At 40.4% G+C, this 17,786-nt stretch overlaps 1 protein-coding gene across 1 annotated transcript in view; it reads left to right on the top strand.

Annotated features, from left to right (window-relative positions):
* Positions 1-7,431: 7,431 nt before the first annotated feature.
* The window catches only part of ADCY1 (adenylate cyclase 1), a 354,989-nt gene continuing 344,634 nt past the window's right edge, over positions 7,432-17,786 (top strand). The window contains exon 1 of the mRNA XM_020971543.2: positions 7,432-8,745. Within this exon, the coding sequence (XP_020827202.1) occupies positions 8,116-8,745 (630 nt within the window). The 5' untranslated portion in view covers positions 7,432-8,115. The remainder of the gene's footprint in view (positions 8,746-17,786) is intronic.

Genomic DNA, 17,786 nt, shown 5'->3' with positions numbered 1-17,786 from the left:
TGGGATGGCCCTGATTTCAGTAAAAGAAGAGAAAGTACACTTTTTAATGAGGTTTTGCAAAGGGAATATACCTTGTCCCTATTTTCACTTCCAACAATGTCATCATGCTTATATGCCATTAGTAAAAGCCACTACTGTGAGAGAATGTTTCCTTTAGGGTAAGTTGGATATATAAGACAGTATCTTGGCTCACCAACAAGTAGTTTAAGGTTGTCCCTTTTTTCATTGTGATAGAGTATGGGTCATCCCCTGCCCCCACCTCACCAGTAATAGAAAATTTACCAATTCTTATAGTCAAATAGTTTTCTTGTATCTTGGGTGCTGTTCTTGGTAAACAAAAATAAAAACATCATTAAAATGATAGAAAATGCTTCAACTATTTTCTCCTGGTAAGTTTAGACATATACCTACACATGAAGGTCATAATAGAGTATCAAATTTTGAGAACATCAGATGACTATATGTTGCAAGTTATTATGCTAGGTATGGCAGCTAGGTAGCACAGTGGACGGAGTGCCTGGTCTTGGAGTCAGGAAGAACTCAGTTCAATTCCAGCTTCATATACTTGGTGGCTGTGTGACCCTGAGGAAGTCATTTAATCCTGTTTGCTATCAGTTTCCTCATCTGTAAAATGAGCTGAAGAAGGAAACGGCAAACTACTCCAGTGTCTTTGACAAGAAAACCCCCAAATGGGGTCACAAAGAGTCTGACAGGATTGAAAAACGACTAAACAATTGGGCTAGGTGGCCAAAAACACCTTTGGGAAGCAAATGCCTCCTTCTTTAATACTTGATCGACATCAGTAATCAACAAGTCATCAAAATCACTTCTGGAATTACATCTTTTGAAGAATCTTGCGTGATTTTAACATACTTGAGAAATACCTTACTTGAGGAGAGAATTTAAGATGATATTTTACTTAAACAAATGAAATATATCTTTTATAGTCAACAAACAATAAAAACAGTAGAATTTTATATTTTTTACACCACAGGTTTTTAATCTGGGATCCACAGACCTCTAAGGGATATTTGGAATAGATCTGAGGGGATCCATGAATCTGAATGGGGAAAACAAATTATATCTTTATCTTCACTAAGCTCTAATTGAATTTTAGTATTTCTTTCAAATATGAATTTAAAAAAATTCTGAGAATGGATGTGTAAGTTTCACTTGCTATACACCTTTCAGGCAATGATGTGACTTTAAACATGTGGTTTACTGTGGAATACCATTTAGGAAAAGCTGGTTGTTTCCTTCTCAAACATTAATCAAAGATACTCACAATACATTTCATAGTCGAATAATGAAAATTTTGTAGAGATGGAAAATAGTCATATGGATTAGTAGCCACAGAAGATATTTCAGTTACAAACCTAGAGATGAAAAGAACATGGATTTAATTTTTTTAACAAAGGTATTGTATTTAACAAAGATATGTGTGTATATGTACATATATGTGTATATGTATACTCATATACTCATTAGCATTGTGATAACTTATCTAGAAAATGCATGTAAAACTTCCTTTCACTCTACCCATCCAACTATCCCAGAGAATTTTTAAATTTAAAAGTACTGTTGGATCAATGGTAAAGTATCTATGTACTTTTATTTTCTATCATGAAAACAGTACATAAATGTTTATCCAAAAAACACCTTTGAGAAATCAAAATATTTCTGTATTTTTGGTATTTCTGAACCACCTTCATATCCCTACAGTATTGTCTTTATGCTTACCTAACTATTGAAAAGAGCTATTAGAAATTTTTCTGAGCTGTGTGACCCTGGACGAGTCATTTAATTGCTTTATGCCTCTGTTTCCTCATCTATAAAATGGGTATAATAATAGCATGGTGTCTCACAGGGTTGTTTTGAGAATTAAAAGGGTTAACATATGTAAAGTATTTTACAAACCTGAAAAGTGCTATGTAAGGGCTGTTATCATTATTATAGTTTATAAATCTCTCTCTATATATACACACACATATATATGCACATAAAATTTGGAATATGTGCATATATATGTATGTATACATACATAGAATTTGGAATATATCTATAATCCAAATTCAGTGTTAGAGATAATTAGGAATGTATGGGGCTAGAAAAATTAGCCCAAAATGAACCTGGGGCAAGCCATACAAAGCACCCTCAGTTTTGCCTACAAGAGGAAGGAGCTGGTCCAGAGACTTAAGTCAGGATGGTGGTGTAAGGCTGCCTTTAAAGCTTCTAGAGTAGGGACAGGGCAAAGAAGGAGGTCACTATAGCCCACTTTTGGTAGCTTTGGTACCTTCTTGCTAAGGAGGTGCTAGTGTTGGTCCCACACTGCTGAAAGTCCTTTTAAGCACCCTCTACATTTAGAACTCTAAAGAAATTGCCCAAGCATTCCATCCTGGTTTTGGCTCTGCTGATTTTGTTATTTGCTAATCTTCACTTAACCACCTCTTGAGTATATCATTCTCCAATCAGCTCCTAGAGGGACAGTATGGTCTAATGGAAAGAGCTTTGGAATTTTGCTTTGGAATCAGAGGAATTACTTACTATCTATGTGAAAGTCTCTGGGTCTCATGGATAAATGGCTTCTAATCTTTCCTTGAACTCTAGATTCATAATTCTGAATTTTTCTCATTCAATGAATCCGACCACTTGAGAAGTTTACTGTCCCTTACTTGGAGAGTTCAGCTCAGTTTTTCATTATGAAGAAAGCAATTTGGTAGAATATATTAGCCATAGGGCCCCCTATCCTGCAAAGGACTCTAGCTCTGAACCTTTAAAGAGGGAATCAGGCTTTTCTCACACTTCTTGGCTCAAAACGTTACCACCCCAGTTTAGAACTCTGAAAAACTTCCATACATTGAAGCCCAGGTATGGCTCATATCTATGGCGTCCCTTGTAAAGGATTGAGTGTACCTTATAAAAAGGTACTTACTATATCAAGAATAGGATATCTTTGTATTTCCTCTACTGCAAAATAGGTTTAAAATATAAAAGTCTGATAAATTTGTTTCAACAAATATTTAACCATGAATCAAGAATCCATCACCTCTATCATGCTCTCTTGGGAGACAGACTGCTGGGAAATGGAAGACTTGTGGAATTGCTAACCAGATATTTCACCTTCAAATTGGATCTGTACTCTCTGAGCAATTCACTAAGTCCCAGTCTTTTTTCATTTTTTTTTTAAAGTCTCAGTCTTTTGATCATCAAGAAATGGCTTAGATTTTTATGGTTCCTTTAGCTGTAGCAACCTCCTGGAAGTGATCTTCTCCTGGAAGAAATATGTAATTGCCCCACCTTCCTAAGGGAAACTAACCCTGACTCATGAATTCCAAATCTCTGGGACTACCAAGGTAGCCAATGAGACTGGAAATACCCATCCCTCTGGATTATTGTTTGGTGACCTATGTTTAGGGAAGGCGAAACAAAGCACGAGAGGCAGTTAGGGATCTAAGAATCCATCTTGTCCATACCCAGGCAAGTCATATATTGTTTGCCATTGCCATATGCACATTGAGGGCCGCTATGGCCACTGCAGGGGGGGCAGGAGTGGGTTAGGGTAGAGGGTGGTATAGAAGCAAAGAAGAGAGATTTTTTCTCCCCTCTTGCTAAAGATCCAAGGGAGAGATGACCTACATGTGTCCCAAAAAGAACTCTGATCCATCCAGATGAATCAGAGTTTTTCCAGACCTTTTGTGCTCTGCTGAGGGGGTGGCTATTTCTTACTTGGTTGCCAATTATCTTCAACATGGGCCCGTGGAGATACATAGTGACCAACTAGGAACTATTGGTTACCCATACTCTTTAGTAAGAGACCAGAGCATGCAACTCCCTGGGGAGGACCAGAGCTCAGGTCTTGGCCCATTTGAAGTGCAGCAGAACATGGTGGCTCCCTTGATTACCTCTATGCCAGTGTCTAGAACACTGGATTAGGAATTAGTAGAGTTGGATTCCAATCCTGGCTCAATCATTTAATGATCTATATAAAATTGGACAAATCATCTAATAACTTGTCTATTTGCACATCCTACAATGTATGGTATACCTCTTCTCTCCTCAAAGAAATAAACAACACCAATCACAACAACCTAGTAACACATTTTTCACAAAATGACAAAAATTACAAAATGTTTCAGTACTCTCTTTCTGCCTGTCAAAAAATACAAAAATAAAATATAGCACCCATAAAATTATCCAAATTCTTTAAGATGGAAAAAAAATATTACTTGGCCTCAGTTGACTTAAGTGAACTATACAGGGTCCATCACTTCAGATTCATCATAATCTCTATGGACCACAGAGCTGCAGAGGGCTACAGGTCCATTCTGTTTCTTCTATAATAAGAACTCACATTTCTATAGCATCTTATGTGAAGCACTTTCTTCATAGCAGTACTGTGAAGAAGGTGGTGCTAGTATTATTTTCCTGATTTTTAACAGAAAAAAAGGATCATACATTTAAAACTGAAAATAGCCTTAGAAGTCATTTTGTGAGTCCAACAACTTCATTTATACGTATGAGGAAACTGAGTCCCAAAGAGGTTAAGTGACTTGCCTCTGATAACAGATTATCAATGTCTGATTGGAGTTTTGTACCAAAGTCTCCTGACTCTAGGTCCATTACTCTCCCCAGTGGGCCACAATGGCTCCTGGTGAGTAACTGTATGAACAACTATTCATTAAATATATTCTTAATCAGTACTTCTCTTCTCAAAGAACATTTTTTTCATAAGATATTACAGAAAATTGAGCTAATGATGTACCAGTCAAAAAGACAGTCCTACAGTTTATTCACAGCAAAAAGCTCATTGAATTCAATTCAACAAAACTAAGTTAAGCACCTACTCTGTGTGTGTGTGTGTGTGTGTGTGTGTGTGTGTGTGTGTGTGTGTGTGTGTCCAGGCAACAGAAAATCAACAAAAGTTTTCACTACAATGGCCTGCCTTTTCCATATTAGATTAATTTTCAGTGGTTATCTAGATACATGTCCAAAATAACTAGATTGATACATTTAGTTCACTTCAAAAGATTTAATAACAGAAACAAATCTCTAAGGCTAAGATGTGTTTATGGGTTATACTGTTATTACTTTAATTTATTAAAGGAAGCATACAGCCTTGTTTATTCAAGTTGATAAGGGATTATGGTTTCCTAACTCTTCTAAATTTATGTGCTCAGATTATACTGCTTATTGATTTTTTTTAAGCAAAAGGAACATGTATGTTACAGTTACAAGAAGTGAGCCAAATTTAATTGTTGTTGCCGGCAATGCATGCCATAATGCAATTAACAATGATATTAGTGCTTTTATATTTGTTTAATCTTTGATAGCAAGAACAGATGGTTTCCTCAGCAAAGCAGAACACACTTGTTGTGATCACGTATAGCATGTTTGTTTTTCACTCTTAAGGGTTGTTTTTATTCAACATTTACTGACTGGAGGCACTGGGTGTGTATTCTCCTGGACAGGGAATCCAACAAATGGTAAAATCTTAATGGTTGATGTAATTGCATTCTAAAGGCTTTGTACATTAAAGGAGAACAACCAAGTAGCCCAAAATGAATTGGCAAGTTCTTCTGGCTCTTGCCTTGAACCTACAAAAGCCAGATTTACCAAATTTCAGATGTTGTCCAAATCTGGACAGCTACTGTTTACATACTATACTTTTCAATTCAAGACCCCCAAAGAGAAGGCAAACTCCTAGAAAGCAGGAATTATTACATTTTTATTTTTGCATTTCTAGGCCCAGGGCCTTGAATAGATTTTGGTAAATCTTGGTTGAATTAAAGGCATAATTATGTATAGCAAAATCCCACTGAAGCAATTAACCCTATCTTACTTATAAGGCCTCTGGATTGTGTGTGTGTGGGGGAAGGATAAATACCAGTTTTTTGAGAGCAGAGATTTTATATTATATATACATACATATTTACACACACATATTATATACAGTCTTTGTATCCCTAGCTTCTTGCTTATTGCCTTGAACATGATATGTGCTCAATAAACATTTGTTGGATTAAATTGGAATAAAATATATAGCTTTTTGTGGGTTTTTTTGGCACATTAATTATTACAGACCCCTTTTGTCTTTGGTTTTAAATATGTTTGGATGTTTTAAGCTTTGCTTTTACAAAAGCAATTAGAGTAGAGTAATATATTTTCTGATTTAATAAGAGAATGCAGTCATAAGATGAAATAATGAGGAAGTGTTCTTCCTTATTGTTAACATTTAGGGATGGATGTACATAAAAGTAGACCATGAAAGAATAACTGGGTCTAAATGAGATTTAAGTAGTCTCCTCTCCCAGAAAGAATAACTGCAATGACCTCAAGTCCTTAAAACATATAGTCACTAACCTGTTCACAGAATAAGCCACTGTTAGTCCATAATTTATGTTGGCTTTTCTTTTAGGGGACATGATGTCTTTGGGGGACTAATTTGTTCCCCTGTTCAAATAATCATCTTTCTGATCTGATAGTCAAGACAAGCAATGAGGTCTAAGAAACTAGGGGATGTGTGGAGGGAAAGAACACTGAAGTGTGTGGAATTCATTTTAATATTTTCTATGATTAAATGGGGTAGTGCCTTCCTTTCTTTCCTCTCACTCTTTATAGGGCCACTTCCTGCACAGTACCTACCACTGCTAACCACTACCTAACCTGTTTTCTAAGATGAGACCATTAGGACTTAGCTGGTCTGGCTTCTTTCGGGCCCCAGTAAGTTATCACAGTGAAGGATCTTTTTTCGTTTGTCCTCTCTTGGATATTCTTCGGACCCACGAGTTTAATTTTTGTTGTTTCTCAGAGAGGAGACACTATAATAATCTCTCCTCTACCTTACAAGTTCCTGTTTGGGGAGATCTTGTCCCCCCTCACCTCCGAAAGGTCTGATTTATTGTATTCTGTCTTTTCCTTTCTCTGCTCTTCATTCTACCCACATTTCCTTCACTCTTCCTAGGTTCAATCCTTTGGGTGAACTAGGAGAACCATCTTCATTTCATAGTCCCTCCACTCCCCTGTTACCGCACGCCAACCACTTGCACCACTGATTTCCCCCTCCCCTTTCAGTCCAGAGAAATGAAATTCCTTAAAGGTCTAGCCTCTCGAGTAAATGAGGTTTAACTGGGGTAGGGGGAGGGGGGGGTTGCACTGGCCGGCTCTGACCGAATGGCTTTAGAGACCCGCACCACGCAAAGGGAATTTGGCTGGCTCCCTCTCCTTTATTGGTATGAGACGCACAAGACTATTTACAGTAGGTGCAGAGCTGCTCCGTAGGTGCAAATGCTAAGTGGAAAGCGAGGCAGCTGGAGAATGGGGGGGGGGGGCAGCCCCGTATGTGTAGCCTGGAGTAGGTGAAGGAGGAGGAAGAGGAGAAGGAGGAGGGGAAGGAGATGGGAGCCTAAAACGGACTCCAGCGTGGTCCTGTTGTCAGATGTGTGTTTTCTTCTTTTCAATCTGGTCGGATTGGGGAGACGTGTCTGGGTTCTCAAGCAGTCAATGCGCAGGCGCAGGCCAGTCGGCGCCCCAGAGAAATGCTCTTGAACGTAGGAAGGAAGGGGATCTCCCTGTTTCCCTGCTTCCCTCTCCCTAGCTCCTTTCCTCTGTCCTCTTCCTCCTTCTCTTCCTCTCCCCGCTTCTTCCTCATCTTCGCTCCTCCAGCTGTCCGTTTCTCAGTCCTCGCCCTCTTTGCCTTCCTGACGCTCAGACTTTAGCCTTGCCACCGTTAGCGCGCAACCCGCTGCCCGGAATGCTGCCGGACGCGCTCCTCTTCCTCCGCAAGGATACGATAGGCGAGGAGAGGAGAGGATAGGGGGCAGGCTAGGCTAGCTCCGCCTAAGCTACCCCATCTCTCGCCTCTGCATGACTTTTTTTCCGTCTGGCTTTGCTCGATTTCGGCTCTTTGGATGGTATTGGGGGTCACCGGGAGCGTATTATCCTTTGAGTCCAGGAGAGACAAGGGGTGACTCTGTAGCCCTGGTGCTTGGCTCTTGGAGAGGCGGCGGCGGCGGCTTTGGCAGCGGCTCCTAGCTCGGGGGCGCCCTCTGAGCCCCTCTATGAGCTGGAGAGAAGCGGGGGAGGAGGGGCCCTCGGAGCATCTCTTCCCTGGGGTTTATGCATGGCACTGACATGGAGGAAACACCGTTTCGGAAAGTCAAAACGAAGAGGAGGAAGTGTCCACCCTGTGGCTGCGCCCCGCCGGGGGGCTCCCCGGTGCTTCTGGAGGCCATCGCGTGCGAGGACGAGTTCGACTGCAAGGAGCTCGAGTCCCTTTTCCGGAATTACAACCTGAAACTGGAACAGACCTCCACGCTCAAGGCGCTGGCCGTGCTCATCGTCCTGACGGGTACCCTGGCCCTGGGGGAGCTCATGTCCGGCCCCAACCTGACCATCTCCAAGGGCTCTCACCCCGTGCATTGCATCATCTTTCTCTCCCTCTTCATCGTTACCAATGTCAAGTACCTACAGGTCACCCAGCTCCAGCAAATCGTCAAACTCATACTGCTCTTCAGTTTCACCTTCGCCTTCCTCTGCTGCCCTTTTTCGCTGGGGGCCTACGGCATCGAGCCTCCCACCTCCCCAGAGCAGGGAATGTGGCAACTCATGCTGGTCACCTTCGTTTCCTATTCCCTGCTGCCGGTGCGGAGCCTGCTGGCCATCATCTTTGGGATAGTGGTGTCCGTCTCGCACCTCATCGTCACTGCCACTTCAGTGACTGCCAAAAGACACAGACTCTGGAGGACGGTGAGTCCATGGCTCCCCAAGTTCCCTCGACCCCTGCTTTCCACCTTTCTTCCTCAATTCTTCCTTCCCTCTCCCTATTCTCTCCAGTCATTGGAAGGGGGAATAAACACCCTAGGTGATACTCTAGGGTAGAGAGAAGGGAGCCTGTTTAGAGAACAGGGTCATGTGTGTAAGTGTGTGTGTGTGTGTGTGTGTATGTATGTGAACTCAGGACAAGGGACTCGTGCACGCCTGTGTACACACATCAAGGGGAGGCGGTAAAGGAGGGTGACTATGTGTGCAACTGTGTAGGTGTGTTCCTAGAGGCTTCCCACCAGCCCTAGAGCGGTCGCGTGTCTGCCCGCGCGGCAGCTTTAGGACGTTTGTACCTGTGTGCGCCTACCCTTTGCCCCTGGATCCCGGTCGGGCTGCTGCGCGTCTGCGTCGAAGGCTAGTTTAGAGAGACCGCAGGCCACTCAAAGGCTTGGGGAGGTCGGGTACCTGGCTCCGCCAGCGAGAGAGACAGGGTGTACGGAGTCAGGGACCATCGGAGTTTAGGCATAACGCCCACAAAACCCACTGACCCTACTTTGCCCTGAGAGGTCAGAAGAGCAAGGGTTGGCGAGTTTTAGCAGGTTAACCTCCCAAATGGGACATATAGGGGAAAAATGGGCTAGGTGAAGTCATGAGAGCTGAAGGGAGGAGGGGGCTCCCGCAGGCTTCTAGGAGGATTGGAGAGCTAGCGAAACTCCGAAAACCTGGTCCAGGAATCGCAGGATCTGAGTTTTGGACCTGGAAGGAACCTTAGAGGTCATTTAGCGCAAAACCTTATTTTTTTTTTAAACACATCAGGAAACTGAGGCGTCGAGCGGCGAAGTGAATTTCTGGGAGGTGTCCTTGCCCTATTCTTCCTGTACCGGTATTTCTTTCCTCTAGCTCAGTTGCACTTACTCCTGCATCCTTCTGGCTTCACGCAGTTCAGAGCCTGCAACTTAGCAAGGCTTCCAACTTTCCACCTGCCCAAGAACGCGAGAAATGTTTCCTTAGCTCTGCAGCATCCCGGGGACCGGGCCCAAGTAGGCAGTGGCAACTGCTGCTGCAGCCGCCACGGGCTCAACTGCCGGGGCAGCCTCCAAGACAAATTCCTTTTCTCTTTACCCCAGGAGCTGCTATTTATAGCTCTTCCGGACTGTGTGTGTGTGTGTGTGTGTGTGTGTGTGTGTGTGTGTGTGTGTGTGTGTCTGGGCGGGGAGCCTAAGGACTGAAGAAGCGGACGAGGAGCGTGTATACCTGTTTTGGCTTTCTACAACCAGACGCCAAATTTGTTTTGGTCTGCGTTACACTCTTCCCCAACTCCCTGAGCCGCCGCTTCGATTTGTTTTGGGCTTGCTCCGCGCTTGGGAGAAATGAGGGGCTTTTAAAAGGGGCCGCATGGAGGCTAGGTTTGGGCATGAAAAGAAATAAATCTTTTCTGGACAAATGTGATGCTATGGGAGGGAATCTCTCTGCGACGTCCGAAAAGACTAAATTAAGAGTAATCAAGAACTGGGAGAAGGATTTCGCGTGCTATTGGTATTGCTTTCCCCAGCGGGTTTCCTGGAGCGCTTCCAAACCGGTGGGTCGCAGTCACCCAGGCGAGCACTAGTCAAGTGGCTGAGACCGAGTCACTAATTCAGACATAGGGCATATTGTACACACTGGCATGCTGGTTTGAGCTGGACACATGCACTACAATTAACCTGGGAATCGCAGCTGCAGAGACTTGCCTAGTAAGGATTATTCATGGGCACACAGCCCTGAGCTGGGGCCGAAATACGGTTTTCTAGTGGGGGCAGGGAGGAAAAGGAAGGGATAATCTGGGCTTTATAATGCACCCTAATAAGCCAATGGTCTATTTTTAAGTGCCCGGTTAGCATTTGCCTTTTAAAATACCAGGGACACCATATGTGTAAAATGAAAAGCTTTTTTCCCTCTTTAAGAAAGAAAGCCTCTCTTTAATTCAGCATCCCTTTTACAGCAGCAGAGATTCCTAAAGAAGTAAGAGATAGGACTAACAAATTTATTTCCTGCGTGAGAAGACAAGCATTTTCTAAATGGCATGCCTAGGACCTTTGTTATCTTTGGTACAGGTGAAAACAACCAAAAGCTGTAGGTGGTAAAACAGGCTGGTGTAATGTGGAAAAATCATTGAACAAGAAACCAAAAAACCTGGATTTTACTCCCAGCTGTGCTGCTGACTAGCTTCTTGACTGTCTCTTAACCTCTTTATTACCAGTGACTCGACTAGAATATCTCTCAGGTTCCTTCCTTCTTTGGAATTCTGTTTTTAATGATAAAGCAAATCCCTTCTTGTTCATTAATAGTCACATCAAGGTCCTTCCTATCAGAACTGTGGCTATTAATTGGCACCAGGTTTCAAAGCCTTCTAAATCATCTGATAGTTATCTCCACTTATGCTTCCCCCCCATGTTTTTTTATTCAATGAGAGAAAATGGCCTACTTGCATATAGATGGCTAGCTTGATGGTGTATCTCTCAAGAGGAAGATGTTATGAGCTAAGGAAGAAACTCGATGAACTCTGTATTTCTGAAGTTGAAAAAATGCAGTTTACTTATCAATGTAAGGGTTAAATATATGTGAGTTAAAGTGGACATTTGCATGCATATAGTGCCCTCCTAGGGCAAAACTCTATGTGGAGTGAGCTCATTGAATAAATGGATAAATGAATAAATGCTTTACAGTGTTGTTTTGGGTGGTAGATAAAGGCAGGATACTTTCAGCACAATTTTTATTTATTTTTGTCAAATGCAATGCATAATTAAAACAATTATTAATATGACTTGATTATTAGATCTTAAAACTTTCGATAGGCTTTGTGTAGAAAACATCACAATGAAAGTTTCTATCACTACTGGATACCTTTGATTTTTTAAAAAAAAACTGCTTTATTTGTTAGGTTTTCATTTATCCCTTACTTGATCTTTGGGGTAGTAAAGGGGGAGGAGGAGGGTTGATGTTCAGTGTAATTATTCTTAATTAGGTATGTAAACCTTATATACTTGAGATGAGAGATAGTCCATTAGTATGACAGAAGATGATGATTAAGATGTAAAATTAGCACAACTGCAAATAACCATGCTCCCTCTTGCTGTTCTGTACCCCTGTCCTATTTCTTTGTGTAATTTAAACATCTGGAGTCGTTAACTGATTCTTGATTGTTCTTAGAAAAAAGAAGTATTTCTTAGGGAATTACCTTTAAGGAGAGGGAGGAGTTGGTGGGTTTCAAAGACCTCCATAGGAACTAGGGCCATCCGACTAGATCACTTAGGCCTGTCTCCTCCCAATCTAATTTTCAGTGAAATTCAGCAGTGTGTTTACACACACATGAACATACAATTACATGCACGCATATATACATATATAACTGTTATGTTTATATAATATATAACGTGTACATATATAGTACATATAGATATACATATTGAGCATATATACATACAGTGGAGTGAAAAATAGAGATTAAATAAGTTGAAAAGGCATGTTGTATAGAGGAAAAGTCAGAGGTTTGGGGATTAAAAGACTTAACTTTGAATCTGGCACTGTGACATTTCCAAGTTGAATCTCATACAAGTCACTTTATTCTTTTGGACATTCTGGCCCTTTCCTGCCCCATTCACTGCTAGCTCTAAATCTGTGGGCTATGACAATACTCATAGATTAGTTGAACAAGAAGCAAGTAGTTCATTTACATCATTTTACAAAATAAGGAAACTGAGGCTTAGAAAATTGAGTTTTTCAAAGTCACTCACACCTTGAACCAGAGCACTAGCCTGGGTCTCCTGGTATTAGTTCAGTATTCTTTCCATCACATCACCATGTTATCTCTAGCATGGAGGTACCATCTCTTTGGATCCTAGGATTTGGTGCTTTGCCCCCAAAATGGTGGTTTTTGCCGACTCTGATTACTTTCTTTTCTGAGAATGGGGAGATTGGCTTTTCAGAGCTACTCCCACCAGTTGTATGTGGCATGAGCTTGGATCTAAAGAATGCAGTGCTAGTGTGGCTTCCACCATCTCTGATGGTGTGGTCAAGTGACACCCTCAGATGGCCTTTTCATCTTGTCAGGACTGCTCTGTTTTATACCATAGTTGGTAAGGCTCTGGTCTCAGATATGCAGGAGTATATCCCTTGTATCAAAGATGCCCGTGGTGTGGCAGGTATTATATTTGTGGGATTTTTCCATCTCACTTAGCTCCAACCCCATCCAGAAACTTGAAATCTTACCGGTGGTCAGTCTAATAACATGGACAGCTAACTAAGTGGATAGAACACTGGACATGGAGTTGGGAATACCTAGATTCAGTCCAGCCTCAGATGCTTCGTAGTTCTGTGACCCTGGGAAAGCAACTTAATCTTTGCTTCAGTTTCCTCAACTAAAATGGGTATAATAATAGCCCTCACTGCAAAGGATGGTTGTGAGGATCAAATTACATAATATTTACACATTGTAAGCACTTAAAAATAACCATTCCTGTCTCCCCAGGCACAAAAGTTATATGAAAAGTCTTCTGTTTTCTAAAGCAAAGAAAGCTCACATAACATAACACCTTATGTGACAACTGAATCATAGTCTCACAAGCAATATTGCCTTTTTGCTACTTAAAGTCCCTGCATCATGCATCTTCCAGAAAAGATATTGCCCCAGGGGATCTGCTCTTTTGCCTCTAGGAGGTGGCTTTAAGGTCTGAAGAGGGAACAGATGTAGCCTACTGTTCTCTGGTGTTTTCACTGCCAGCACTGCCGTATTGCATGTGTTGCCCTAGCAGGTAACTCCAGGCATCCCCCATGTTCTCTCTGCAATCATTCTTGTCCACTGGATAACCTACAGGTACTATTCTTTTGGTGCTAGTGGCAGGAGTAAGAGATGGGGGGGGGGGTCTTTAAGGTTTCTTCTTCTAGTGCAGCAGAGGTTTATCTTTCTTCAGTAAACCAGTCTCTAGGAGGACTGATAGCTCTTGCACCATGGCCTAGGGAAAAGAATAATGAATTTGAAGTCAGAACATTTGGGTTTGAATCTGATTCTATTGCTTATTAATTCGGTGATCTTAGGTGAGTCATTTCATTCATCCACCTCCTCATCTATACAATTAAAGAATTGACTTTTAGGTGCCGTTTAAGGTACTTGAATCCCACAAGTTGCTACTAGGGATTCTACCATATCCCTTCCATATAGTCACAGAGACTCATCAGGTGTATTTCCTTTGGAGTGTCACCCCAAGGACTTATTTCTGTATTTGGTTGAATGAGGCTGGGGAGCACTGACTCTATTGATCAAATGAGGTGATAAATGAGGTATTTGCCCGTGCTGTACTCTGAGGTAATTTTCAGCTCTAAATCCTATGAATTTATGATCTTACCCTAACTCTTAGATCCTCCTTACATCTAAGAGTAAAGTTGGAGAGCCTAAGTGCTCCCTACCTCCATTAGTTCCAAGGCTAATAAGAAATTCTAATTCTTCCTTGATTTACTTCCCTGAAATATTTAGGTGGGATTATTCAAATCATTATCTATCCTGGCTTCCCATAGATGTTGTAGCAGTTGTTAACATATAATTTACCTTCAACCCTCCCAAGCCAATGAGAAAAGGAAACTTGAACTCTGCTCAGATTGAAATTAGTATCCAGGTAGGTTTTCTAGTTTAGAAAGGCTATGTCTCCTCCTTGGTCCATGGAACATCCATTTAATTGCCTGTTAAGAAAGTACACTATGTAAGATCAATGTTTTCCAAACTTTGTGTAATTTGTGATTGGAGAACCACAGTTATTGCAAATCATTACATGATTTAGCACAATAAATAAGTAAATATTCTTTCTGTAGATGGTACAGTTCTATAACTAGGGTGAGGTAAATTTGACTCAGCAATACCACTGCTAGATCTGTATCACAAAGAGATAAAAAATAAAAAGTACCTAAATGTACAAAAATATGTATAGCAGCTCTTTTAGTGGTGGCAAAGAATTGGAAATTGAGGAGATGCCCATCAATAGGGGAATGGCTGACCAAGTCGTGATATATGATTGTAATGGAATTCTATTGTGCTATAAGAAACGATGATCAGGATGCTCTCAGAAAAAACCTAGAAAGATATATAGGAACTGATGCAAACTGAGCAGAACCAGGAGTACAGTGTACATAGTAATAGCAATACTATATGATGATCAACTGTGAACAACTTAGTTATTCTCAGCAATACAATGACCAAAGATAATTCCTAAGGTCTTATGATGAAAAATGCTATCCAGATCCAGAGCAAGAACTGATGGGAGTCAATACAGATGGAAGCGTACTTATTTTTTAACTTTCTTAATTTTGGGGGGATTCTCTGTTTTCTTTTACAACATGACTAATGTAGAAACATGTTTTGCATTCACTTCACATGTATAACTTATCAAATTACTTGCCTTCTCAATGAGAGGGGAGGAGAGGGAGGCAGAAAATTCAGAACTCAAAGTTTTAAGAAATGAATGTTAAGAATTGTTTTTACATGTAATTGGGGGAAAATAAAATATCAAATTAAAAATAAAAAAGCTTTTCCATTAGAAATAACTAAAGAAAATTAAATTAAAACAATTTTAACCCACACCCATCAAATTGAAGACCAAAGTAAAAGCAATATAACTCAGGGTGGAGGAACAGGGAGAATTATAAATTTATAGAATTCATTATGGGGAACAATATGGTTATACCCAATTCAAGTTAGAAAATAATTATACATTTTGACCCAACAACTCCATTGTTCAGACTATGTCCTGAAATTGTAATCAGAAAGAAATAATTTTAAAAGCAGCTATGTAGTCAAGGAGGTTCATAGTAGCTTTGTTTCAAAATTTCACAGGGAAAAACTATAAGCAACCTAAATGTCCAATGATGACAGAATGGTTAAATAAATTATGTTGCATTGATGTAATGGAATACTATAATGCAATTAATGCATGCAAATAAGGCAAGAATGAGGAGTATAGAGAACTCTTGAAAGGCCTTTTTGATGCAGCAAAATAAAAGAATAGAACCTCACTAACATCATGTAAGAAGAAAATGAAAGAGAATGAACCAACAAAGCATTGGAGATATGAAGGAAATGCTTGGAGTTTTTTGTAATACTTTAGGCCTTGAAATTAATAATTTAATATGTAAATAGTTACAAAAATAAATTTAATTAGTTCCATTGATGTTCAATGTTCACCTTATAATAAGTCATTTAAAATATTTTCACAGTGGAACAGGTCACTGTGACATTAGTATTAGGATAGCATTTAATACCAAGACCTTTGAGTAATGGGTAATAATTGCATTTTACTTCCTATCTACCTAGATAAATGATATTTTAGTGGAAATGACAAAATCTGTACATATTCTGATAGAACTATAAGGTCCAGTTCAGCCCACCCCTTACCTCTAATATATGTGGTAGAATCTTTCAGATAGTTAGAACAAATGAGCAGGAGATGGTGCAGTGTTTAGTAGTAATGTAGGAATATGCTTCAAGGTCAGTCTAGAGGACAATTAGGAGGGGTTTTTAATTGATATGTCAATAACAGGGTTTCTCAGGTGTTCTAATCCACTGGAAAAGATTTGAATTTAAGCCGTTATTCATGGAATCCATAGATAGCAGAACTTCTTGGAAACCTAGGAATAATTCAGCCACTTTCTGTGTTTGTGAAGTTGGAAAGGATTCTTCATGAAGGACCTGTATTGGAATACTAACCCAGCAATGATTTACTGAAATCTGAATTAGTGTCATAAAAAGGGTCTAGAAAATATCTCCTGGGACTAATGAAAAGAAATGCAGGGGAAGGTGGCCTAGCAATTCCAGATCTTAAATTGTATTATAAAGCAGCAGTCATCAAAACTGCTTGGTACTGGCTAAGAAATAGGGAGGTGGATCAGTGGAATAGGTTAAATATGCAAGACACAGTAGTCAATGACTATGGGTAATCTATTATGTGATAAACCCAAAGACCCCAGCTTCTGAGATAAGAACCCACTCTTTGAAAAAAACTGCTGGGAAAACTGGAGGGGAGTATGGCAGAAGCTAGGCATAGACCCAAATCTCACACCATATACCAAAATAAAGTCAAAATGGGTTCAGGACTTAGATATAAAGGCTGATACCATAAGTAAACTGGGAGAACAAGGAATAGTTTACCTATCAGATCTATGGAGAACAGAGAATTCATGACCAAACAGGAGATAGAGAACATTATGAAAAGCAAAATGGATAATTTTGATTACATTAAATTGAAAAGTTTTTGCACAAACAAAGCCAACGCAACTAAGATTAGAAGGAAGGTAGAAAATTGGGAAAGAATTTTTATAACCAGTCTTTCTGATAAAGGCCTCATTTCTAAAATATATAGAGAATTAAGACAAATTTATAAGAACACAAGCCATTCCCCAATTGATAAATGGTCAAAGGATATGAGCAGGCAGTTCTCAGATGAAGAAATTAAAGCCATCTATAGTCATATGAAAAAATGCTCTAAATTGTTATTGATTAGAGAAATGCAAATCAAAACAACTCTGAGGTACCACATCACACCTATCAGATTGGCCAACATGACAAAACAGGAAAATGATAAATGCTGGAGAGGATGTGGGAAAATTGGAACGCTAATACATTGTTGGTGGAGTTGTGAAATGATCCAGCCATTTTGGAGAACAATTTGGAACTATGCCCAAAGGGCTACAAAAATGTGCATACCCTTTGATCCAGCAATAGCACCTCTAGGGCTATATCCCAAAGAGATCAAACAAATGGGAAAAGGACCCACATGTACCCAAAATATTCATAGCAGCTCTTTTTGTGGTGGCAAAGAATTGGAAATTGAGAGGATGCCCATCAATTGGGGAATGGCTGAGCAAGTTGTGGTATATGAATGTAATGGAATACTATTGTGCGATAAGAAATGATGAACAGGCTGACTTCAGAAAAACCTGGAAAGACTTGTATGGTCTGATGCTGAGTGAAGTGAGCAGAACCCAGAGGACTTTGTATACAATAG

Source organism: Phascolarctos cinereus, unplaced genomic scaffold, assembly GCF_003287225.1.
Source record: "Phascolarctos cinereus isolate Bilbo 61053 unplaced genomic scaffold, phaCin_HiC Scaffold_4;HRSCAF=312, whole genome shotgun sequence".
Classification (NCBI taxonomy): Eukaryota; Metazoa; Chordata; class Mammalia; order Diprotodontia; family Phascolarctidae; genus Phascolarctos; species Phascolarctos cinereus.
The sequence above is the reverse complement of the archived record's forward strand: the minus strand, read 5'-3'. Positions and strand labels throughout refer to the sequence as shown.